Consider the following 26,813-nt stretch of genomic DNA (forward strand, 5'->3'; position numbering starts at 1 on the left):
AATTTATAAGTCCATGTTCACTGGAGAATGAAGTGTATGTATTTGCCTCCGAACACAGTAACTCCATGTTGAAGTATGTAAACCATTTCCATTAAAGCAGAGAAAAAGGAAAAACATTGAGAAGTTGAAAGCAGTTCTTATCAGAGGCCTGGAAAAGAAAAATAAGCAATAAAAATAGGCAGAAAGTACAAAAGAATAAAAGCCAAAATATAAAATGACCAAATTTGGGACATTCTACCTCATGGGAATGACTGCGATAAAGGAAGGAAACTTTGATTTCTGCGTTTTTCCTAGTGAGAGATTTTGTGATATCAGAGGGGAAACTGCCACAACAGGAAAGAGCAATTCTTAGGGTACTTCTTCTTTCTATATCCAAGGCTTGGGGCAAGGCAAAGGTATATTTCTACAACTCTTTACCTTTTACGAAATAGCAGGATCCTCTGCTAATATACTTACCTCCAATATTTTCTTAATACGTGCTTGAATCTGCTCCTAAGGCTAAGTATGACTCCAGTAATTTGAGTGTCAACTTAATATAAGAGCGTGATTAGTGTGATATGAAGTATGAAGGCCACTAAATTAGGAAAAACTCCTAAAAGTATGAACTGTTTCTCAATGAAGACTTCAAAATTCATTTGAAAAGTGCTCTAAATCATTACCGATTAGAAAAAGGAAAATTAAAACCACATGGAGACATCATCTCAAATCTATCAAAATGAAGGAAAGGGAAAATGAGACATGTTAGAGCGGATGTGGAAAATTTGGGTCTTGAATACACTGTTGGTGGAACTGTGAACTCATCTAATCATTTTGTAGCACATTCTGGAATTATGCCCAAAGGGCGATAAAACTCTATATACCATGTGAGCCAGTAATAGCACTTGTAGATGTGTCACAAGGTGATCAGTTTAAAAAGAAAAGAATCTATATGTTCTAAAATATTTATACCAGCTCTGTTTGTGGTGGCAAAGAACTAGAAATTGAGGGGATTCTCATCAATTGGGGAATTGCTAAAGAAGCTCTTATGTATGGTTGTGAAGGAATACTTACATTCTCTACGACATGATGAGCTGTTGGAGTTTGAGAAAAACATGGAAAACTTGCATGAAATAATGGAAAGTGAAGAGAGCAGAACCAAGAAAACACTGTATATAATAATAGCAATAGATTGAAGAATAATTGTGAACAACCACGTTATTTTGAGTACTGTAATTAATCAAATCATCTATAAAGGAGCTAGGAAGTAATAGGCACTCTCACCTCCAGAGAAAGAACTCAGAAATGGAGACGCACATAGTCTAATTTACATATGTTTATGGTGTATAGTTCTACACCATATTTATAATTGGTAGCCTTCACTAGTTCAGGGTAAGAAAGGAGGAAGGGAGACAGTTTGGAAATTGAAATATAACAAAAATTGCGTCAATAAAACTAATTTTGAAAAAAAAAATTTCCTGTTTGCTCCACCTGTTTTCATTTTGCAAATTGCTGTGGCCAGGAGAATATGATGAGACTAGGTTAGCACCACAGGTGTCGTTGCTTGCTACTGCTATCTTGCACGTGTTATTTTCCGGGTCCAGAACAGCTCAGTGACATTTTTATGTTAATAGAGTTTTGACTTTTATTTATAAACTCTACTCAGTTTGAATCATGTTTCTAGACTATATCTTTAGCAGATCCTGAGGCCAACAGGGCAAATTTGTGTTACGGCCTATATTTCTGTTTTGTATTTAGATATATATTTGATATAATGATATATCAATAATTTTCCTTGGTACAGCGTTCTCCTTTTTTCTGCAATGTCCAAGACACAGATAGCTACTAATAATGTCATGACTCTTCCATCATTCACAGGATCATTTGCTAAAAGGAAGGTGCTTTCAAGGTTATTTATCTAGCTTAAACCCTCTCATTTTAGAGAGGAGGAAACTCAGACCCAGAGATATACAATTATTTGCCGACAGTTATTCAATGAGTAAACTGTAAAAGCAGGATTGGAACCCCAGGTTCTCAGATTCCAAATCAATCCATCTCCCTTTCCATTGTGCCACACTGCCCTCCGTCCATAAAATAAAAGAGTATTTGAACAAAGAAAACCCCCAGTCCTCTGGTAAGGAAGCTAACAAGTGTTAGAGTACTGGAAGCAAGGGATGAAGACTGTACTTTGATATAGCTACAGCCCATGCAATCCCTGAAGACTCTTATGCCGACTCCCACTCTGACAGATCAATCAAAAGCAATGGTGTCTACATCTCCTCCTTGGATTTTGACCATATCTACAGTGAGTCAGTTGGTGATTGTCTAATTGCATTGGGTCAAAATCCCTACAATCTGCTTTCTCCCAAGTTTCTCAATTGAGAATCCTATATTGAACTAGCCATAAAGTGCCTTTTAGAAAAGAATATTTACTACTGTTGTAGAATAAAAAGAGGTCCTTTAAAACGCTCCCCCCAAAACTCTGTTACATACTTTCCTACCATTACATAGAGAGAGTCAAGGAAAGTGGACTGAAGCTAAGAGGTCACATGTGGCAAAAAGATAACTCACCATTCCCATTTGCTGGAAACGCCTTTTCCTTCTATTTTTGTCAGGATCAAGAAGTCTTCCACTGAGAATGGGAATCATTTGTATTCATCTGTTATTGACTCGCCTTATGGCTAGCATACCAGTGGACATAGCTTCAAAGACAGGAGCAGTCTGTAGGGGAGACCTGACCAAGGCCAAATTGAGCTTTTTCCTCATTCCCATGTAGTTCCTGCTTAGGGTATTCAGGAAAAATATCTCATTTTCTTTACTTTCTGGATATCAATCTCTTCTCATCTCACCGCATAATTATGAAACGTAATTGGAGTTTACTGGTCAGTTTATAGGGAGCAGAAATTAAGTGGTAAAAGTGATAGTGCAATGCTAATCCCTGATACTGTTGATATTGAGGAGGTGGTAAGTATCACTAGGTGATTGATATTTAGGAGGAGCATATAAGAATTATCCCAATTTCTTGAGGGTTACTTCTAGAACTCAGAGAGAGAGGGGAGAGAGAGGGGGGAGGGAGGGAGGGAGGGAGGGAGAGAGAGAGAGACAGAGACAGAGACAGAGACAGAGACAGAGAGACAGAGAGATGTAGCCATGTTCTGGCCATTTTACTTACCAATTCTTATGAAGTTAGTGTGGGGAAAACGAGCCTGAGAGCCAATTAAAGGGCTATACTAAGCAGACACCCAAAGAAATGGTTTTTGACATGGGAGTTATTTAAGAATTACTTGTCCATGTGCAGTCAGATATTTAGCTGATTAAGGAGATGGTCAGAAAGAAGTGGCAGGTGATGCAGTAGCTAAAATCTGGCCTTAGATACTTAGTAGCTATGTAACCCTGGGCAAGCCACTTACCGCATTGTGCCTCAGTTTCCTCATTTGTAAAATGATATGGAAATGGAAATGGCAAGCCACTCCAAGATCTTTCCAAGAAAATCCCGAATGGGGTCAAGAAGACTCAGACATGATTGAAACGACTGAATAACAAGAACAACGACAAAATCAACAGAAATTAGAAGAAATGATACAGACGATGAGACTGTGCATCGAATTACAAGAGCTCTAACTTGGACTATTCAAAGGAATGATTGCAGTTGTAAATGAACAAAGAATAGATTGACTCTGATTTTTATAATAAAAATATTTAACCAATAATAAGAACAAAAGAGCCTAGAGATTGTGTTAGAAGCAAATACTTAATCTTTCTGACAAGCAGCGAATATCAGCAAACATTTAATCTTTTTATCAAGCAGTGAAACGCTACTGCCAAGAAAATTGCCAATCTAGTTACACAGTTTGGAGGATGGTAGGAGTTTATGAGCATTACTGTCTAAAAATTCATATGAGAGATGAAAAGAAGCTTGCAGAAAACTTGGCATGTGACCCAACTAAACTAGATTTTCTCGAACAACATTTCCATAAGAATCCAGAGGCACCAAAGAAAGATAGCTTTGATGAAACAGATTTTACAGCGTTTTTTTATTAATCTATTCTTGCCATCATTGGTGCCAGAGCTACTGAATACCAGACGTGCTGGTCTGTCCAAATGGCAATGAAACAGAGGATTAAGTGGAAAAAAGCATATGGATAGGATTAAATTCCTATTATAATCTCAGTTCTGGGGGTGACATTTGTTTTCTTTTCAAAATTTAATATTTTATTTTTTTCCCCATTACATGTAAAACAATTTTAAGATTCTTTTTTATTTCAAATCCCCAAACTCTCCCTTCTTCTCTCCCTTCCTTCCCCAGCCTCAGTGAGTAGGCAAACAATTTGATAAAAGTTGTATACGTGTAGTGGAAGGGGAATAAGTTGGAACGTTAGGGAATACTCACCCACACTTAGGGAGAAGACTGTGGACTAGGAAGCCAGTTAAGGCCTTGGAGAGGGAGGTGTCAGATTGGTAGGAGGTAAACAAGAGGTGATGTCACAGAATCCAAAGAGAGAACAGGAAGGAGGAGGGGTTGGCTTTTAGAGCCACAAATGATTCAACAAACAATTATTAATATCTCATTATGTGCCTGGCACTGTGCTAAGCACTGCGAATGCAAAGAAAGAGACACAAACTGTCCTTGTTCTCCAGGAGCTCCATAGTTTAAGGGCCTAAGAGGGGGGAACATGATAGAAGACAGGGAAGACTAGGGAGGGGTGATCAGAAGCAAACAGCTTTGAGGAGGGACAGAGTCAAAGGAGAGATCAGAATGAAAGGGACACAGATGGCTCTGGAAGACAAAGTGATGTTGGTGAGCTTGCACAGCTGACTCAAAACAAAGCCAAGTGTAAAACATGTCATCATTTCAATGATATCGTCGATGTTCTTAGAAAACGAAATTCCCACACAAACCAATACAAAAATCTCCCACTAACTACTGCAACTGTTTTTCTAAGGGATTTTTTTTGGAAATTAACCATAACAAATCACAAATTTCCCAGGCCGCTACCCTCCTGATCGAGCTTTCTCATGATGTTGAGTTTGGGTAGAATGGTGTGAGGAGGTGAAGTGTGGCTTATTCGGGCTGGCCGCTTTGTTAATATGTTATTCTAGGGTTCAAGAGGACCTAGATCAAAGAAGACAGCCAGAATTCTGCACTGATGCTAGTGTCTTAATACATTCCCCTTCATCTGCATCAGAAACAATGATTCCTGAGCAGGACAGAGACTAAAATGCCAAAGTTTGTTTTGGCAAGTCGACCTAACATGCTTATGAGTGCAGTCTGCAGGGACCGTGTTTCTCTCCTTGGATACAATGGTTTCATGTGGCTGGGTAAGACTGACCTGATGTCAATTTGAGGTCTAAACCTCAGACTGTTACAGCCAAAGGTGGCAGTGGAGATCCTTCTTATCTCATCTCTGAACAGCCTGCCAAGGGCAGAAGAATCCAGTAACCCAAACTGGAAACTAGCCAAGCTATAGCGCCCTATACGACCCCTCGCCATGCTTTGCCCAGCTCTCCCTTTCCTTTCTCTTCCTCCCTCCTATGCATCACCCTCATCCTGCCAATTGGCTTCTTTTTTCTCTGATTCGGAGGGGACCTCAGGACTTTATGGACCCTCTGGTGACAGGTCCCCCATGCTTCACTTGGGAACTTTTGGTGCTTGAGCCTGGGTGAGGGTGGTTGCTCCTAAAGAAGGAGAAGCACTGTCCACTTTGTAAAAAAGCTAAGCCAGAATGGTGTTGGAAAAAGGCTCAAAACATTTCACAGAGTCACATTTGTGTTGCAAATATACAGACAAAAAAAAAATCATTTTTCGAAAAGCCAGACCTACACTGCTCTGCTTCTCTAAATAATCTATATACAAAATTCTCTAAGAGCAGACATAAATATGGCAAGGAGACAGAAGAACAAAAAAGGACAATCGAAGTAAATTGAAAAAGACATGAGGTTATTTTGTAACAATTACATGGTTTTATTTTTACTAGTTATACTCATCCAACTACAGGACGTATGTATTTTAAAATAAATTAAAATATCCAGTACAAATGTTTTCTTCTTTTCAGGATAATAAAGTTTATAAAGGCCCAGAGTCATTCTTCCAATACTGAATAGGTGTGGACAGGCTGGTTCTCTTCCTTTGGGTTAATGCTGGAGTGTTTGTGACCCCTAGAGGGAACACAAAGGCAGGTAACTGAGTGTCCTTTAAGTGACTTTCCATCTAGGCGTCCACGAAGCCATCGATTCCTACGTTGTGATCCTGTGTTCTTTCATTTGTTGCGGAATCCTAGCCATTACTTGGCTTTAAGAGAAGAAAGAGGTCAAAGGAATAAATACTGTATCAAAAGAATGGAATCCAGGAGGAGCAGAAAGAGGTATCGTAAGTTTCTACAAATTATACATGTACATTAAAATATTGCCTTCAAGGCAAACCAAAACCTCTCATGAACAACGGAATGTGGATAAAAAGAAACTTGGCTTCCCAACCTTAAGAGGATATATCAACATAAGTTTCTGCAAGGTCAAAAGGTTAACCATTTTGAAAGAAAGTGAGATGAAATTGAGATGATACATCAAGATTTTTCATGTGTTGAGAAGATGATATGGTAGAACATAAAAACCTCACACTTCACACCCCTACACCCTTACACGTCACAAATAACCGGAACTCAAAGAAAAACTGCAGAGACAAAATACTCTCAGGAAGTGCAATCTAATGGAATATAACATTTTTAAATGATACAAATATTCAAAGGAAACACTCACCCCCTAAGGGATCAAAGGTGATCTGTCAACAGACAGCCGACAAACAATACACCAATCACAAATCATCTCTGGGAAACCACCAAGAAGCTCTGAGTTCTGAAGACCTCAGCATACACACAGGCCAACACACCCTTGAACAGCAAGCAATAGGCCTAACTCTGCATTCCCTCAGGGCCTGTCAGCTAGCTTCTGCCCAAATCTCTGCTGGGATGGAGAACTCTCCATCTCTTCCAGCTTGAAGTGTGATGACTTTGCTAATTCCTTTGTTTGGGATTCTGCTACATGGAGTTTAGATCCTTTTCTTGTGACTGCCTTTCAAAGACTTGAAAACAGACATAATTCCTGCAAATATCCTTTTTACCGGGCTCATCCGGCCCTTGTCCTCCTCCAGATCAGGTGGCCAGGCCTGAAGAAACTTGGTCATTGTCACTGAACATTCCAACTTACCAATGAGCTTCACCTTAGCCCTGGCATGTGCGCTATTGCCCTCCTAGGCCTGGCCACATTATTTTCTTACTGCAGCAAAGACCGCTCTAACTCTCTTGGATGCCATATTACACTACTGACTCAACTGGAGCTGGAGAGCCCTAAAAGCCCAGATTCTTTCAACTACATCACTCTCTCATCATACCTTCCCCTAGAGGTTAGTAGTGAAGCTGATTTTTGATCTTTGATTATTTCATTCTCAGTCAATTATTTCATACTCCACAGATTGAAATATGCAAAAATATGGCAGCACTTTTTGCTAAGGCAAAGAACTGAAGGCCGACAGCATGTCCAGCAATGAGAAGATGGCTGAAAAATTGTGGTATGTGAACGTAAATGAATAGTATGGAATTATAAAAGTCATTAAGAAAAATTTAGGGAAACAAATGAGCAGATGGAGTAAAGCACACTCATATTCAATGGCAAAAATGATGTAAAGGAAAAGTATTCTGAGGTCTTCACTTCTCCAGAAGACGATTAGTGAACCAGGCCAACATCCTGTTGGTAGAGAGTACAAGAGCAGAAGCAAACTATCTTTAGAGATGACACATGTTTGCATCCCAACCCCCAATTTTATTTGTCTCTTAGAAGGGTGGCAGATTTCATTTCTTGGGGAGGAAAAGAGGGAAGGAGATGATTACTTGAGATGGATGGGTACCCATAATAGCCTGATGGAAGAAAGAGTTTAAAAATCACATTTTAAAATATCCAGCAAGAACAGAACCAAGTTCAGAAAGGGGACATAGACAAATAATTCTATGGGGTTCGTATAAATTAAGTATCTACTTTGAAATGACCAAAACTATATGTAAGAGATTCTCGGTTTCCTGTGCAATCCTCTTCTTCACTATTTCTAAATTAATGTGACCGACATAGTTATATTTATTGAAGCTTGTGTAATACACAATCAAAGAGACACCAGTTTCTTCCTACGAGAATCGACCTAATACTTGTTGCCTTTTAGATCTTTTGTAATCCTGACTACTAAAATGGTTAGCTCTTTTTGAAAAGCATTCAGTCTTAGCCTTCACTGACGTCACTTAGAAAAACTTTAGATCCAGGTCACATCCAGATCCTTATGGTGCTCTGCCAGAAACCAATTTTCATGCTGATACTGAAAGGTGAAGGACCGACTACGGTTTGGGACTGATCCTTCCTCTCATTCTACATCCACCAGATCCTTTTACTTGCTAGCCCACATCACTCTTATTTTGGAAAAGACTGCACGGGAAACTCGGTCATATCATTTGCAAAAATCTTGTTAAATGATAACCGCAGCATTTGCCATACTGAGCAATCTAAACACATGGAGAACATGGGAGATGAAATGAGCTGGGGGGGGGTGACATTGGGAACGCTAGCACCAGGCCTACGACCTGTTTTTCTATCACTTTGCTACCCAAACCTTTCATAACCTAATGTTTAACTTTTCAGTAACAGAAATCAAGCTCCTTATTCTCCATGTGCAGATTTTTTTCTCTTCCCTTTTTTGAAGATGAGGACATTCGCCCTCCTTTGATCCTCTTCCATGCCACACCATTTTCCCCAAATGGCTGATTCTGGCTTCTCCAATGGCATCTGCCTCATTTCTCTCAGTATCCACTGTGCTTGGTGCCCTGGAACTCATCTCAGTTAGGTGCCTTTTTTTAACTCAGGTATCACCTTCTTAAACAGCGATTTTACTACAAAGAGAATTCTCCTTGGTAAAAAAAAAAACAACAACAACAAAACTGGAATAATAGGGACTGCCTCTTGGCTCTCAATAAGATCGTCCAAACTGAGCCACAGTACTCACCCTTGTTCATATTTCTCTTTCCTCACCATCGAATTAAAAACTTTTTAGAAGTTCTAAAACCTGAAAGTCTTTTCCTGTGTTCACCTTCCCTCATAATGAAAAATATGCCAATTAAAAGAATTCAAAAACAATCCAACAATTCGGAAAAGAAGAGAAGTGACCAAGTGATTTTGGGTTGTAAGATTGAGTCTTACCCATGGGGGGGGGGGGGCGCTTGATGATGGTGACATACTTGATGAGGATTTGAACACAGGTCTTTTGGCTCCAGATACCACAATCGTCTTTCCACTGTGCAACCACAAAGTCTCTCTCCCTCTCTCCCTCCCTCCCTCCCTCCCTCTCTCCCTCCCTCCCTCCCTTACTCTCTCTCTCTCTCTCACTTTCACACACACACACACACACACACACACATGCACACAGTACTAACAGGCTCTTAGGGGTTCCCCAGTTTCTCTTACTGTGAAGTATCACATAAGGTTAACCAGGAGCACCAGGAGTAGTGCCAGGCCGAAAAAGCTGATGGTCCAGTAGGGCATGTCTGGGGAGAAACAGAGATGATGCTAAGGGGCCATCACAGGGATGTGAGGACAGCACAGTGTGTGGAGCGTTCCCAACAGGATTAGCCCCCACATGTAACAGGCACACAAGATGTGGAAGCCCAGCTCCAATATCACTTTCTCTTCAAGTCCAAGAGCCACGAAAAGTCAATCCACTAGGTTCTCACAGAGTTGTCTGTCACACTCAGATCTATTGCATTGCTAATGCAAGTCTGTCTTATCCACAGCCAACTCTCCAACTCTCCTAAGTCTCAAGTGAATTTAAAATCTGTTCTGTTGAAGGAAGCTTTTCCTCCAAGTGCTGCGTTCACACAGGAAATCACAGGTCCAGTCTCGAATCTTATCTCCTCCATTATGCCCTTGAGAGGAAATGTGGAGAAGAGGGTAGATAGCTGAATTCGGAGACAGGAAGATATAACTACAAGTCCAGTGGCTTCGGGCACATGTTGTCTCCTTGACCCTGGGCAAATCACTTTGCCTCTCAATGTCACTCTCGAAGATATTAAGATAAAAGTATGTATGGGTGTGCACTGGAAACATGAGTTCCCTAAAAGGAGTTCTCCGTGTCTATGAAATGCCATGCATGAACCTCTGCAGAAGAGAGGAAGGGAGTGGAAGGGATGGGAGTGAAAGGAAGAGCAGAGTGTGGAGGGAGGAGGAGGGGCTAGAGGAAAGAATGAACGAAGAATGCATGGCATAGTTTGTATATTTCTATCCATCTGTCTGTGGCTTTCTCTACGCGGTGGTGGGGAAGAAGGGAGACAATTGGGAACTTACCATCCAACAAAATATTCATTAATTTTTTTTTTTTTAAAAAGGAACAAGCATTCACTTAAGTACATGTTACATAATAATTACTTCAGAAATAATATCTCATTTGAGATGCTAATAAATGTTTTCTAAGTGAAAGAGGTTTGAAGATCCACAGAGGAAAAGATGGGAGGAGCAGCCTGAAGGGGTAAATGGCAACAAGGTTTGTGTGTCTTGTGGCTCTTTGGAGGACTCCCTTTGTCCTCAGGGAGGCCCTCATGACTGGGGCTCTCAGAAGGCATTTGCAAAGGTCATAAGTTTCTGCCCTGAAAAGAGACCCCTGTCAGCTCCTTGCTTGGGTTTGGGGGAGTGTAGGGATGGTCTGGCATTGGAATTGTTTTTTCTCACCTCTGACACTAACTTTCAGTGACTTTGGGCAAATTCAAGTCTGTTCCCTGGATCTGACTTTGCTCAATCTCAAATTTATAGGGTTGGAAGCTCTGAGGCCCTTCCCAGATCAAACCTTCTCCATTCTGTATGTTAATACTGCTCTCCAATGTCCGACATCCTGGCTTCTAAGGGCCCTCCCAGCACCGACATCTTGGCTTCTGTGTGCTGCACCCAAAACTCTGACAATCTCAATTCTAAAGGCTTTCCAAGTCCTGACATTGTAGGTCCTAAGAACCTTCCTGTTGTTAACCTGTTATGCGTTCTGTTGTAGGGAACTTCCTTGCTCTGCAGTGTTTCAGAATCATCAGTCTTAATTTCACCCCCAATTGCTGGATTCCAAGCCTCCTAAGCTTTCCTTCTGCCTCAAGGCCCCTTCCCATCTCCTCTTCCCACTGCAGTTTCCCCACCCTGACTCGATTCTATTTTCCCTACTTGTCATGTGGAGGTTATCCAGCTTGAATAGGCCCCTGGGGCAGTGGCCTGTGGTCTTCCTGGTCCCGTCCAGAAAACCTTGTCCAATGGAGTTCGAACCCAGGTTGGAGGAGAAGCTGCAGTTCCAGTTGACCCTCACGAAGGGCATCTGATGAAGAGCACATTCAGTCAAGGGCCTGGCACAGATGGGGACCCAATTGCTCATCGCACTGTGGCCTTCTCCTTCCAAGGCCACAGCCCTGGGGTGAATTGAGGAGGTCTTCTTCCCTGTAGCCCAGGGAGGTAGCATGAGAGGACTCCACAAAACCTCAGTAGATTGGACCATGCTTTCTTCCTTGTAACCTGGAAAACAAAGGATGGACAGTCAAGCAAGAGAGTTACTTAGAGACTCAGCTGAAGTAAGGCCTTAGTTTATCACCCCTGAGGAACCAAGGGATTTGCATCCTGGAGAAAGAGAGAATCCTCCCTTGCACTGCCTAACTCATGCTTTTGTCTGAGACCCAGCCAGGAAGGGTGAGAGACAAAACAGGGTTGTATCTTTATGTGATTTCCTGTGGGAGCAAATGTCGACTTGTACCGGACCCCCCATTTTCTTCTCTGGCCTCAGCAATCATTCATTGCTCCTAATTCTGCCTTATGGGATTCAGCAGAATGAAAACCTCTTGCTCATGATAGGCTCCTGAAAAATCAAAGAATGTGATCATGATGTCTCCTGGCTAAACATGAACAGTTCTTTCTAGCTGTCGCCATCATCATCAGTAGTATATCTCTGCAAGATGATTTAAGGTTTTCACAGTACTTTAGAAATGTGGTCCCATTTCTCCTCACTGTCGAATTTTGAGATTGGTATTACTATGATTATCCCCATTTTTCAGACGAGCAAATGGAGCATGAAAGCTGTTCCCTTAAGTGACGTCCCTATGTCACACAGCCAGTGAGCTTGTCAGGCAAGACTGGAACTCGGTTTTCCCTGGCTCTAGGATCAGGACACTAGCTACTGCACTGCCTCTCTGCCTTTACCCCATACTTTCATGATGCCTCGCCATCCTGGGGCTCCTCAAAATGAACTAGCTTCAACTTGTAAAGGCAGAGGAAGATAGAACTGTCACCTCCCTCCTTTCAAGCTACTACACTTCTGTTGTTGTAGATTCAACTACGATTCCTTGTAGTCAGCTAAATGCAGACAGAATTGTGACAAGAAATCATATGGCAAACTGGTTTGAAATGGCTATTCAGAATTCAGAAGTTCTGAAATCAGAACCCATCCCTTAAAACTGAATGAATGCTCTGATCCTGTCAAATCACTTAACGTCTCAGGCTCAGGAAAGTCCTTAAAATGATAGGTTTTGGACAGCTAGCACTTTGCCTCCCGGGAGGGAATTTCCACCCTCAAGGAAGACCAAGAGACATATTAGCACACCAGTGTGTTTCTGTTGGGGTTTTTGGCATGCATGCCCTGTCACTTTGATGGCTCTTATTAAGCTTACTCTCAAGATAATCTCCAAGGTCACTTTCCAATGACTTGTTATAGAGTTCTGTCTCCCCAAAACTATATACTTCTGTTTCATTAATATAGAAGTGGATTGGATTTCAAAAGCACTAAAGAGCCGTTTGAATCAGAATCACATATTGAGACCTGGCCAAGACCACATCTGGGCCAACATTATAATTTACAGAAGACACAGCTGAGGCTCATCTAGGGTAATTTGTTAGTCAGCTGTCAAACTGAGAGGAATTAGAAAGTTAGGAGTAGAACCCAGGCCCTCTTCCTTCAAATCCACTTTCTTCCACTTCAGTACATGTCAATTCTTATTAAATTTCACTTGATTGGAACAGAGCCATCATTGTCGTAGGTGGAAACCTTTTGTCCTCCTGATTCCATCCTACTCTTAGATACTTATCCTTCCTTACTTCACCTCATCCATCCTTCTCCTTGCTGACCTCTAGTCTCCAACCAAAGAATTACTTCAAAGTTTCAATTTGCAAAGACCAAAAAATGGACAGAACAACAATTATCTCCAGCTACCACAGATAACACCAGAGATGGCACCAAGTAGTGGGCAGTCTAGCAACTCAGTTATACGTAGGTTCTATCTTTTGGACCTGGATGAAAAAATGGGACATTGGAATAAAGGATTCTGGGCAGGGGTGGAATAAGGGATAAAAGAATAAGGCTTAAAATGAAGAGAAAATAATACTGAGGTTATATCAGAAGACTGGTCGGGACAGTGGCCAAGATGATGGCTCAGTTAGGTAGCTCACCATCAAGGTAATGACTGTCCTTGGCCAGGGTGAAGAGGCACAGAATGGTAATGCCATGTGTTTCCCTGCTCATCTCCCAGTACACTTCACTGTCCACGACAGCCTTGACAGGGACAACGCGATGGGTACACAGGAAATCCACTCTGGTTGCAAATCCATTCATCATAGCTCTAGATAAAAACAACAATGGGAGGTGATATGAACATCTGTGAAATTGGTGCTGAGAAATGTGTTGGGATTCTGGGTAGAGAGGGGCTTAAATATATGCCAGAAGTGACCTGAGAAAGGCTGACAGTGGCCTTGGAATGGTCGGTGAGCTAGCATTACCTGTCTGGGTAGCAGTGGTGAGAAGCCGTAGGACCGCAACTGGAGAAGACATTCTTGACATTAGACTGTTTCTTACAAATCAGTACTTATGAATGAACGCACTTTTATTTCCTGCACTTTCTGGGATTAGAGGCACTGGGATAAAGTTGTTTGGGAATTTGAACATAGAGAAAATGAGACTAAAGGTAAGTGTATAATCGAGTTGACTATCTTTTACATATAGCAGTCCATTAGAGGTTTATCCTCAAGGGTGTGCGGAAAGTGTTACAATTCTTACCTCAAAGAAGTCACCTTGCATTCAGGGAAATAGGGCCCAATGGTAGTTTCCCTAAACAAGAGGCCAATCTGGCAAAGCAAGGAAAGAGTCAAGTAAACTTGGGGTAAGAGAAGATGGATCCCAGTCAAGGAATGGGGAAATCAGCTGTGTAGTTGGCGGATGGGGTCGGATATGGGGAAGACTAACCATGTGTTGCATGACATTCTCAGCAGAGTTGAATGTGTCAGAACTGGGCTGCCCCATATCTTCTGAGCAGATGAAGTTCGTAACGGTAAAGTTTGCAACAAGAGATTCCATGCTGGACGTGCCACTAACTGAAATATGAGTCAGAGAGGAACATCTGTGTGTGAGCATTATCCACTCTACTAGCATGCCCAAGGTCACCCAGTTCCTATTCTATTCCTTTCTGCAAGGGAAACCCATTAACCTGGCTGCACTGATATCTCTGGGTAGGTACGATTTCTCACTCTCCCAGTTCCGCTTTATTCAGCTTTTCTTCAAGTCCTAATCTAATGACAAAATCCGTAAAGACAGTCCACCAAAGGATCCCGAGATGCTAGCACTTTGGTAAGTGGTAAGGCTGGTGCTAAGGAATGGTAATGGACTGGAAGATGTTCCTGGAGCAAAAGTGGTTGACAAAGGAGCTCAAACTAAATCAAGGTGAAAGAAAACCGTTGATAGAACCACAACTGAGAAACTAGAGAACCAAGAGAAGTTCGTTGGATGGGGAAAGGGTTCTGCTTGATTTGGTCAAGATTGATCAGGAAAGCACTTATTCATCATTTGCCATATACAATGCATTGTAATAAGTGCTAGACATACCAACAGAAGCAAAAGAAGGCCCTGCTTTCAAAGAGCTCCCAAGCTATGTCCAGATGACTATGTGGGGACCCACAATCTCGAAGAGAATGAAGTTCAACATGAAGCTGAATTATCACAAGAGGTACCAGGTTCTGGGCAAATGCTAACTCTGGTCAGACAAGGTGGGGGGCTGTTCGAGGGGCCTTTCTTTTTCCTCATCTTTGGCATGAGATGCAACAATTTGTGCCACGTGCCTGCAGGGATCTCTCTGGCAAATTACCAGATATTTAAATCTTCTCTGGAATTGCTTACAAGGGACTTCAGAAGTCATGCCAAATCCCCACTCCTGTCTTGCCCAGCCTCTGCATCATAGAGTTAGTAGGGTTTGTTTGGAAACTCTACGTTCCCTTCCTTTTCTCCTTCTTTCCAGAACTTTGAAAAGCCTACTGAGCCCTTTCCAGAACGCTAAAGTTCTAACAATTCTACCTGTGTAGGCTTCAGGTCCTGTTGATCCCACGGAATATGGGAAGGTTGCTATAGTGGCTACCCCAGAAGCTGCAAAAGAAGAGTCTTATTAAAATGAGGACATAAAGTGGGAGAAAGTTAAGTTGGCTAACACCTTAAGGGCAGGGACTGAGTATTTTTATGTCATTCTTTGCATTCCGAGGACATAGTACATTCCTTGGCATATAGTAGGAGATGAAGGAATGATTCCACACTGGGCACCATCTCTGGGTTCTCTATGCAGGAAATGACAAAGTAAATACATGACTGTCATCAAACTCATTTGACTGGTGTTTAAGTAACCACAGAACGGCTTTCAGGGGCTAAGGTTATTTTCACTGCTGGTAATGTCTCTGGCAGAAATAGAATGAAGCTCTCAAGGAAGATTCTCAACACGTAATTCCTGCTCCAGGAACATTTTTCCTTCTGAGCTTCATATGGAACATTATGTCCATAACCCGGATTGTCCTGTGAGGGCAACCTTTTCACCATGGAATCTTGGAGAGAGGACATGAGAATCCCAGAGTCTGATTCAATGTCTCTTATCCGAAAGATCCAGTAGGAGGGAGATATCCTACTTTTCCACATAGAATTTCAGCCTTGGAAGCCTCCTAGATGGCATCGAAACAGGACTTCCCAAAGAACCCCGGGAAAAGAAAGGATAATCACCCTCTGCCCAAAGAGTTACAGTGAGAGGAAAGTCATTCCATATTGGGGTAGCTGATTCTAATACTAGGAGTCCTTTCTAACAAGGCTCAAGTGAGTTACAGAGGCACAGATTTGAGAGAAAGTCATGCCAATTTCACTGTTCTGGTTCTGAGCACCAACTCCCCTTGTGAAGACATTTCTGAAATCACAATTGCCTGCGACTCAACGGATATCTGTGAAACAAGGCATTTAGTTTTCATGAATTGAAATGGATGGTGTTCATGACAAACTGGGAAACAAAGGACAGAAAATGAATGTAAATATCAAAGGAGTTGGGAATAGAAGGCAAAGAACACTTGAGAAGCTACATTGAGAAAAGAAGACCTGGTGGCTCAGCTTGCTGTCTTTTCGTATGTGGAGGATGTGATCGCTGAACAAAGGGACAAGAGAATTCTCCTGGGAACCTGTCAGCTCTCTACCGTGACAAACATAACAAAGGATCTTGACTTGCTCTCCTCTGCTCTAAAGAGACACAGACAACAGCACACTTTCCCATGGGTTGCCTTGGATTGTCACCAGGCTCTTCTCCATAGTCTTCTGACTTCTAGGAGAAAATCAACACATCAGGATGAAGGACGAACAGAAATGCGACACCTCAGGCATGGCCTGGTCCAACCCTTACCTGACCAGGAATACCCTCCACCACATCCCCAAGAAGTGGTGATCGACCATTTATTTGACATTCCTCAGGGAAGGCAAACCTTCTCCTTCCTGAAGTAGACCATCCCACCACATGATACGAAATTTTTCTTCACTTCTAGTGGATATTTGCTTCTTTGTAACGTGACACTGTATTGCTCGTTCTACCTTCTGGGTCAAAGCAGAACAAGTCCAGGCACATTTCCCTGTGACAGCCCTTTAACTCCCTGAAGACACTTGAATACTCTGTCTCTTTCATGTACCCTAAGGTTTTCCTTAACCTTTGTTATTTAACACATCACACTGTTGAACCATGTTGAGCTTCAGTCCATTAAATGTCCCAATATTTGTTCAGAAATTCCCAGCCTCTGCTTGTCCATCTTGGACTCATAAAAGGGTTTTGAGAGTACAGACGCAAAATTCTACTATGTCTATTAAATTTCACCTTACTACATCTGAGCCCACCATTCTAGCCTAAGATTTGGAATTCCAAATCTGTCATCCAGTAGATCTATTGGTTCTATCTCAAACCCTTGGGGTTAGATGTAAAATCAGTAAACGTGTTTTCTACCTATTCTCTAGCTGTTTTCCTTCCCTAGGTAGCACAGAGACCAAGAAATATCCCTGGGACAATTCACTACACACCTCCTTCCAGGAATAATTACTGACTATTCTTTGGGTCCAGCCATTCTTCCAGTTGTCAACTACTTAGCTGTGATGCCATCTAGTCACCATTTGTCCATACTGTCCATAACATTAGCATGGCAACATTTGACAAACCAATTCCTCTTCTGCTTACTACAAATGTCTTCCACCCTTAGGGGGAGAAAAATACCTTTCACTTGATCCTGTCCTCACCTTCCCCTATTCCTACATGTCTTCTCCCTTTTACAGTCAATCGAGAAAAAAGCTGCTTCTCCCTCTCCTCCTCACTTCTCACCCTCTTGCAATCTGCCTTCTGATCCTACCATTTAACTGAAACTCCCTGAGTTTGACCAATCATCTCTTCATCGCTAAATTCAGTGACTTTTACGCAGTCCTTATTCCTTTGGAAATTTCTATGATACAGACACTGCTGATCACACCGTTTCTCCTCCAGACTCTCTCTTTCATAGCGTTATATGATTTAATTCTTCTCTTGAGGGACACGATGACTGGACATTTCCACACAAAGGTTGCAAACTCATCTTAAACACAACCTGTCCAGAGGGTGATTCAGATGTCTTTCTAAACCCACATCTCAGCATCATCTACCTATTGCTGCTGATGGCACCATGGTGACCCGGTTCACAACACTCACCCTCAGCCTTGCTCCCTTGCCTCCAGTTTCCAAAATTAACATCTATTCTATTTCTACAGCACCGCACACATTAACTCACCCAGACACTACCTTCATTCAAGTCCTCATCCCCACTAGCTGGCATGGCCTAGCACAATAGCCTCCACAAACTGGCCTCTCAGATTCTGCCCTCTCGACTTCAACCATCTTCCACACACTTGTTAAATTCAAGTTCCCAAAGCCCCGGTCTGGCCATGCCACTCACATCCTTAAGAACCTTCACTGGTCTAAAATTTGCAGACTGCCTTCTTTAAGATTACCCATGGAATAAAATAGAAGTGTCCCTATTTCATATTTTAAGCCAACAACAAATCCAGTTAAAGCCCAATGATCTCTATCCATTTCATTTACATGTCTCACAGTCATACACTATACATTCTAGCTGTTGTATTTTACCCGTACCTGACATTCCATCTTCTGGCCTTACATAAGTGCTCACACACCCCTGGAAAGCTGTCCATCCTCACTTCCACTGCTAGGAACCCCTCATCCTCTCACTGGTTCACCTGAAACCCTGTCTCCTCGAACCGTTTTCTTGATGTACCCCACTAGAAAGAGAGGTCGTGTATTTGCTGTAAATATATTTCATGTTTTGCTCTTTCTGGATACATGCAAGCTGCTTAAGTTCAAATGCTATTTGAATTTATGAGCTCAGCAAAATGAATGACACTCAATAGACAACCATCCAAAAGATAATTGGTTTGACCTGAATGGAAGTCCACTCCATTTTCACCCTGTTCCTCAGTGAGCCCCTCCCTGCCCAACACCCTCCTCAATTGTAACTGAGAGATTAAACTCGGTATTCAGATGTACTCTGATGCATCCAAAGCATGGTAGGACTAACACTTCTAAAGCTCTGCATGTGAAAAGAGTCTCTGTAAATATATGCACGATACTTTTCAACTAACTTGTGCCATTGTCATTGTACTTGTCATTCATTATGGAGTTTGAAGTATGTGAGAACCCCCACAAAATGCTGTCTAGCCATGTCTCCTCCATTCTGAACTCAATCCATTGATTGAAAGAAACCTAATTCCAAAATCTTATATTCGTCTTCACTCAATTTATTTTGTTAAATGTAACAGCCTGTTTGTCCAGTGAGTTGAGTCCTTACTAGATCCTGATTCTTTGCCGTATGGTAGCTACCTACCAAACAACTCTGTGTCATCTATACATTTGCTTCCTTTGATGTATGACTTCCTTGAAGTTGTTTAGAAATCTGTAGAACCAAACAGCTACTTCCTCAGAGATTGGTGACTGAAACTGACTGAAAAGAAGAAAAGCCAGAACCCACTCTCTGGGGAACTAGGTATGTGTAACATGACTTTGGTGCAATTGTATCGACAAGGGATGAATGAGAAGAAAGTTTGGGCTGCCTGAGGGGCCAAAGCATAATGAAAATGAGAAAAGAGGTAATGTTGGGATTAGAACAAAGAAAAAAGGCATGGGTGCGAAACCTTGCTTCAGTTAGGTAGCTCACCATTTAGGTAGAGGATGTCATTCTTCAGAATATACACGCCCAGCCTGGTGGTGCCATAGGTCTGGTAGTTCAGCTCGCAGGAAAACTTCTCTCTGATCAGAAAGGGTGTGGTAGGATCTTGCCAGCAGTGGCATACAACAGCCACCCTAGTCATGGATCTACACGTCATTGGTCTAGGAAAGGAAATTTTGATACAATCTCCTAAGACTGGTGCTGACTGCGGTGACAGAGACTTGTGTATTGGGGCAGTGAAACTGGGACGTCAGAGACGTCTGCATAATAGTTGATAGTGCCCCCGAGAGGACCTACAAACCTACAACTGTTCTGGAGAAAGCACTGTGGAAGACACAAAGATCTCCATTCCTGACACTCCATGGCCAAGACAGAGAGGCATGAAACAACTGAGGAATGGGGAAATGCAGGAAAAGGTCACTTTGTGGAGACTTTATATGTATATTGTCTACCGTGAGCCCTACTTATGTGAGTGTAGCCCCAGGACAGAAACCTAGACCTCCAAGTCTTAGCTTCCCAGGTCTCACCTCAGTGAAGTTAGTGTGCTTCCCGAGGAGAAGGGATTCAGCTGCAAGGAAAGGAAAATGTGAGTGAACAAATGGGCCTTGTAAAGATGACGCCCAAAGAATGGAGTAGACTATTGAGGAGGAGGAGGGGGCTTGACATCATAAATCTGGAGCTCCCAAACACCTTAGAAGCTGTCTTCTGACTTGCCTACATACTAAACTGCTTACACTCTGCTCCTGACTCGTTCTATCATACCTCTCTCCCCAACACAATCATCGCCACCGAAATATAAGCTTTCACCTTATCATCCCCGGAACCAGAGCCTTAGGACATTTCTCAAACACTGTGACACAATGCAATCTGGAATATATAATCTGCTGATTTTCCACATTGCCTTAATGTGCTGTCTTCAACCCCTTCCGGGCCCCTTAGAATTCAAGCTCCTTGAAGGCTTGGATGGTCTTCTTCACTTGTATCTGTATTCCCAGTACTTAGCAAACTGTCCAGCACACAGTATGCCCTTGATTATGAAAGACTCATTCATTCATTCGTTTATTCTGACTTTGCTATCCTAATTTCACAGATGAGGAAACCTGAGGCTCAGGGAGATTAGATAATTAGCCCAAGGTAACACAGGCAAGAAGCACCAGACAACGTATTTGAACCCAGTGTCCTATCTCTCCAGAACCAATGCTTTTGTCCATTAGAGCATCCCAAGGTCAGGGTAGGGACTGAGAAATCTCACCAGCTGCTGCAAGGTCCTTTTGATGGAACACAAATAGGCAGAACCAGGGTGATCCATGTGGTCTTGGTAGGACAAGCTGGTCCTGATGAAGTTGAATGGTAAAGGCTGCAGGCTGTTTACACCAGCTATTGTAGAAGAGGAAAAAATATCCATGTCTGAACTCTGGGCACATCGAACAAATAGATGTACTGACAAATCTATTCTTATCTTGTCATGGAAGGAAAACTGGTAATCCCTGGCCTCAATAACATCCATTTCAAGGTACCCCTACCATTTCCTCAACCTCCCTTGCCTATGCCTCTCATCTGCTAGGAAAATACAGTAAGACACTCCTGAGGAAATGCATACTAAGCTTGCCCTCTGTACCTGAATAATCGTAATTTAAACGAAAAATTCTTTGCCATCATGTGTATTGACTTCTTTGTTACTATACATGGTGTTGCTTGGTGGTTTGGGAACGTGGCTTTCTGAGGTCCCAATCAATGTTTTTTTTCTACCTTCTCTATGGAGCATCTGTTACACTTTGCAATTGACAACTATGCCAGTATATTCACAGTTACCCCCAGTACCGTAAACACTGCCTTAGCGATTCATTTGGCACCATGGACAGGATTCCAGGGGATAAAATTTGGAAATTAACCGTGCAAAGTTTCAAGAGCTAACTGAACTTGGAAAATTTGAGGGGTACATAAAGGAAAAGGGGGTTGACACCTCCCACAAACCTGACAAGAGATTCAGAATTTTTCCATCTGCACCAATAAGATAGAGGCCCAAAAGTTTCAAGGATTATTTGGATATTGGGGACATCATGTACCACATCAAGAACAAAATTTGAACCCTTATAGAAGATTACAATAAAAAACACTGAATTGGCACTTGGTCACTTGAACAAAGTAAAGCTTTTGTGGAAGCATAGACCACGATCCAATTGAGCCTTGATTTATGGCATATTCAACCTGTCTGAAATGTGCCCTTTGGATTTTTGTCTAGGAAACTCCTTTCTTCTGGCATTCAATACACCCCGTTTGAAAAGCAGTGGTTAGCTGCCTGTTGGGCTTTGGTAGAGACTGGACAACTGACTTTGACTCATGGGGTAACATTAATGCTGGCAAATGGATTCAAGACCTGGGTAATGATTACACCAGCTTCTCAAAGAATTGGACAAGTCATTGGAAATGCTATGTTCAAAATACATTTAAATCAACCCTCTATGAATGAATAGCAAACATACCCATTAAGGGAAATGATATACCCTCCGAACCATAGCAAAAGTTGGTATAACCCTTGGCAAAATGGAATGAGGGATTAGAAGGATTAACTGAAGAAAAGGGAAAGGAATAATTTACTGATGGTGCAGCAGAATATTAGGGCCTCAGAATACACTGGAAAGCGGTAGCCTCTAAGCCAAGTACTAGGTGGATATTGGAAAGTCCTTGCACAGGTGGAAGGGGTCAATATGCTGAATTTGTGGCAGTGCATCAAGCTGTCAAAACATTCCAAGGAGGACAGAGTGACATATTGACTGATTCATGAATGGTAGCTAATTGCTTAGATACATGGATGCCCATGTGGAAACAAATCACATGTATATATACATATATATAGATATATACATAGATATAGATATAAATATATATAAATATATCTATCTTTATCTATAAATATATATGTATGTTATATATATAAAGATGTAAATGATATACACATGTGTGTGTGTGTGTGTATATATATATGTATATATATGTATATATATGTATATATATGTATATGTACTTAGTCATTCACTCCACAGCAGGAAATTTATATCCTGTCTTCTGTGTGGGTATATGTGCACATGCGTTTGGGAGGAGGTCTTTGAGGGTCACCCTCCCCCACACAAGATGTGGAGGATGTGATCGTTGAACAAAGGGACAAGAGAATTCTCCTGGGAACCTGTCAGCTCTCTACCGTGACAAACATAACAAAGGATCTTGACTTGCTCTCCTCTGCTCTAAAGAGACACAGACAACAGCACACTTTCCCATGGGTTGCCTTGGATTGTCACCAGGCTCTTCTCCATAGTCTTCTGACTTGTAGGAGAAAATCAACACATCAGGATGAAGGACGAACAGAAATGCGACACCTCAGGCATGGCCTGGTCCAACCCTTACCTGACCAGGAATACCCTCCACCACATCCCCAAGAAGTGGTGATCGACCATTTATTTGACATTCCTCAGGGAAGGCAAACCTTCTCCTTCCTGAAGTAGACCATCCCACCACATGATACGAAATTTTTCTTCACTTCTAGTGGATATTTGCTTCTTTGTAACGTGACACTGTATTGCTCGTTCTACCTTCTGGGTCAAAGCAGAACAAGTCCAGGCACATTTCCCTGTGACAGCCCTTTAACTCCCTGAAGACACTTGAATACTCTGTCTCTTTCATGTACCCTAAGGTTTTCCTTAACCTTTGTTATTTAACACATCACACTGTTGAACCATGTTGAGCTTCAGTCCATTAAATGTCCCAATATTTGTTCAGAAATTCCCAGCCTCTGCTTGTCCATCTTGGACTCATAAAAGGGTTTTGAGAGTACAGACGCAAAATTCTACTATGTCTATTAAATTTCACCTTACTACATCTGAGCCCACCATTCTAGCCTAAGATTTGGAATTCCAAATCTGTCATCCAGTAGATCTATTGGTTCTATCTCAAACCCTTGGGGTTAGATGTAAAATCAGTAAACGTGTTTTCTACCTATTCTCTAGCTGTTTTCCTTCCCTAGGTAGCACAGAGACCAAGAAATATCCCTGGGACAATTCACTACACACCTCCTTCCAGGAATAATTACTGACTATTCTTTGGGTCCAGCCATTCTTCCAGTTGTCAACTACTTAGCTGTGATGCCATCTAGTCACCATTTGTCCATACTGTCCATAACATTAGCATGGCAACATTTGACAAACCAATTCCTCTTCTGCTTACTACAAATGTCTTCCACCCTTAAGGGGAGAAAAATACCTTTCACTTGATCCTGTCCTCACCTTCCCCTATTCCTACATGTCTTCTCCCTTTTACAGTCAATCGAGAAAAAAGCTGCTTCTCCCTCTCCTCCTCACTTCTCACCCTCTTGCAATCTGCCTTCTGATCCTACCATTTAACTGAAACTCCCTGAGTTTGACCAATCATCTCTTCATCGCTAAATTCAGTGACTTTTACGCAGTCCTTATTCCTTTGGAAATTTCTATGATACAGACACTGCTGATCACACCGTTTCTCCTCCAGACTCTCTCTTTCATAGCGTTATATGATTTAATTCTTCTCTTGAGGGACACGATGACTGGACATTTCCACACAAAGGTTGCAAACTCATCTTAAACACAACCTGTCCAGAGGGTGATTCAGATGTCTTTCTAAACCCACATCTCAGCATCATCTACCTATTGCTGCTGATGGCACCATGGTGACCCGGTTCACAACACTCACCCTCAGCCTTGCTCCCTTGCCTCCAGTTTCCAAAATTAACATCTATTCTATTTCTACAGCACCGCACACATTAACTCACCCAGACACTACCTTCATTCAAGTCCTCATCCCCACTAGCTGGCATGGCCTAGCACAATAGCCTCCACAAACTGGCCTCTCAGATTCTGCCCTCTAAACTTCAACCATCTTCCACACACTTGTTAAATTCAAGTTCCCAAAGCCCCGGTCTGGCCATGCCACTCACATCCTTAAGAACCTTCACTGGTCTAAAATTTGCAGACTCCCTTCTTTAAGATTACCCATGGAATAAAATAGAAGTGTCCCTATTTCATATTTTAAGCCAACAACAAATCCAGTTAAAGCCCAATGATCTCTATCCATTTCATTTACATGTCTCACAGTCATACACTATACATTCTAGCTGTTGTATTTTACCCGTACCTGACATTCCATCTTCTGGCCTTACATAAGTGCTCACACACCCCTGGAAAGCTGTCCATCCTCACTTCCACTGCTAGGAACCCCTCATCCTCTCACTGGTTCACCTGAAACCCTGTCTCCTCGAACCGTTTTCTTGATGTACCCCACTAGAAAGAGAGGTCGTGTATTTGCTGTAAATATATTTCATGTTTTGCTCTTTCTGGATACATGCAAGCTGCTTAAGTTCAAATGCTATTTGAATTTATGAGCTCAGCAAAATGAATGACACTCAATAGACAACCATCCAAAAGATAATTGGTTTGACCTGAATGGAAGTCCACTCCATTTTCACCCTGTTCCTCAGTGAGCCCCTCCCTGCCCAACACCCTCCTCAATTGTAACTGAGAGATTAAACTCGGTATTCAGATGTACTCTGATGCATCCAAAGCATGGTAGGACTAACACTTCTAAAGCTCTGCATGTGAAAAGAGTCTCTGTAAATATATGCACGATACTTTTCAACTAACTTGTGCCATTGTCATTGTACTTGTCATTCATTATGGAGTTTGAAGTATGTGAGAACCCCCACAAAATGCTGTCTAGCCATGTCTCCTCCATTCTGAACTCAATCCATTGATTGAAAGAAACCTAATTCCAAAATCTTATATTCGTCTTCACTCAATTTATTTTGTTAAATGTAACAGCCTGTTTGTCCAGTGAGTTGAGTCCTTACTAGATCCTGATTCTTTGCCGTATGGTAGCTACCTACCAAACAACTCTGTGTCATCTATACATTTGCTTCCTTTTATGTATGACTTCCTTGAAGTTGTTTAGAAATCTGTAGAACCAAACAGCTACTTCCTCAGAGATTGGTGACTGAAACTGACTGAAAAGAAGAAAAGCCAGAACCCACTCTCTGGGGAACTAGGTATGTGTAACATGACTTTGGTGCAATTGTATCGACAAGGGATGAATGAGAAGAAAGTTTGGGCTGCCTGAGGGGCCAAAGCATAATGAAAATGAGAAAAGAGGTAATGTTGGGATTTGAACAAAGAAAAAAGGCATGGGTGCGAAACCTTGCTTCAGTTAGGTAGCTCACCATTTAGGTAGAGGATGTCATTCTTCAGAATATACATGCCCAGCCTGGTGGTGCCATAGGTCTGGTAGTTCAGCTCGCAGGAAAACTTCTCTCTGATCAGAAAGGGTGTGGTAGGATCTTGCCAGCAGTGGCATACAACAGCCACTCTAGTCATGGATCTACACGTCATTGGTCTAGGAAAGGAAATTTTGAAACAATCTCCTAAGACTGGTGCTGACTGCGGTGACAGAGACTTGTGTATTGGGGCAGTGAAACTGGGACGTCAGAGACGTCTGCATAATAGTTGATAGTGCCCCCGAGAGGACCTACAAACCTACAACTGTTCTGGAGAAAGCACTGTGGAAGACACAAAGATCTCCATTCCTGACACTCCATGGCCAAGACAGAGAGGCATGAAACAATTGAGGAATGGGGAAATGCAGGAAAAGGTCACTTTGTGGAGACTTTATATGTATATTGTCTACCGTGAGCCCTACTTATGTGAGTGTAGCCCCAGGACAGAAACCTAGACCTCCAAGTCTTAGCTTCCCAGGTCTCACCTCAGTGAAGTTAGTGTGCTTCCCGAGGAGAAGGGATTCAGCTGCAAGGAAAGGAAAATGTGAGTGAACAAATGGGCCTTGTAAAGATGACGCCCAAAGAATGGAGTAGACTATTGAGGAGGAGGAGGGGGCTTGACATCATAAATCTGGAGCTCCCAAACACCTTAGAAGCTGTCTTCTGACTTGCCTACATACTAAACTGCTTACACTCTGCTCCTGACTCGTTCTATCATACCTCTCTCCCCAACACAATCATCGCCACCGAAATATAAGCTTTCACCTTATCATCCCCGGAACCAGAGCCTTAGGACATTTCTCAAACACTGTGACACAATGCAATCTGGAATATATAATCTGCTGATTTTCCACATTGCCTTAATGTGCTGTCTTCAACCCCTTCCGGGCCCCTTAGAATTCAAGCTCCTTGAAGGCTTGGATGGTCTTCTTCACTTGTATCTGTATTCCCAGTACTTAGCAAACTGTCCAGC

The 26,813-nt window shown here is 42.1% G+C and overlaps 1 protein-coding gene across 3 annotated transcripts; it reads right to left on the reverse strand.

The window, feature by feature from the left end:
- Positions 1-5,914: 5,914 nt before the first annotated feature.
- Positions 5,915-25,970, reverse strand: LOC140521046 (mucin-16-like). 3 transcript variants are annotated; one of them, XM_072635687.1, is made up of 8 exons: positions 25,787-25,970; positions 15,353-15,421; positions 14,252-14,379; positions 14,066-14,133; positions 13,462-13,631; positions 11,200-11,541; positions 9,469-9,548; positions 5,915-6,265 (listed from the first exon to the last, which is right to left on the reverse strand). In XM_072635687.1, exons 1-7 carry the CDS (start codon positions 25,953-25,955, stop codon positions 9,478-9,480), a joined length of 1,017 nt encoding a protein of 338 aa, XP_072491788.1. In that variant the 5' UTR covers positions 25,956-25,970; the 3' UTR covers positions 5,915-6,265; positions 9,469-9,477. The 3 variants fall into 3 exon arrangements, with proteins under 3 accessions (XP_072491788.1, XP_072491797.1, XP_072491777.1); XM_072635696.1 differs by lacking the exon at positions 9,469-9,548; XM_072635676.1 differs by lacking the exons at positions 5,915-6,265; positions 9,469-9,548 and having other exon boundaries at positions 10,341-11,541.
- Between the last annotated feature and the right edge of the window lie 843 nt (positions 25,971-26,813).

Source organism: Notamacropus eugenii, chromosome 1, assembly GCF_028372415.1.
Source record: "Notamacropus eugenii isolate mMacEug1 chromosome 1, mMacEug1.pri_v2, whole genome shotgun sequence".
NCBI lineage: Eukaryota > Metazoa > Chordata > Mammalia > Diprotodontia > Macropodidae > Notamacropus > Notamacropus eugenii.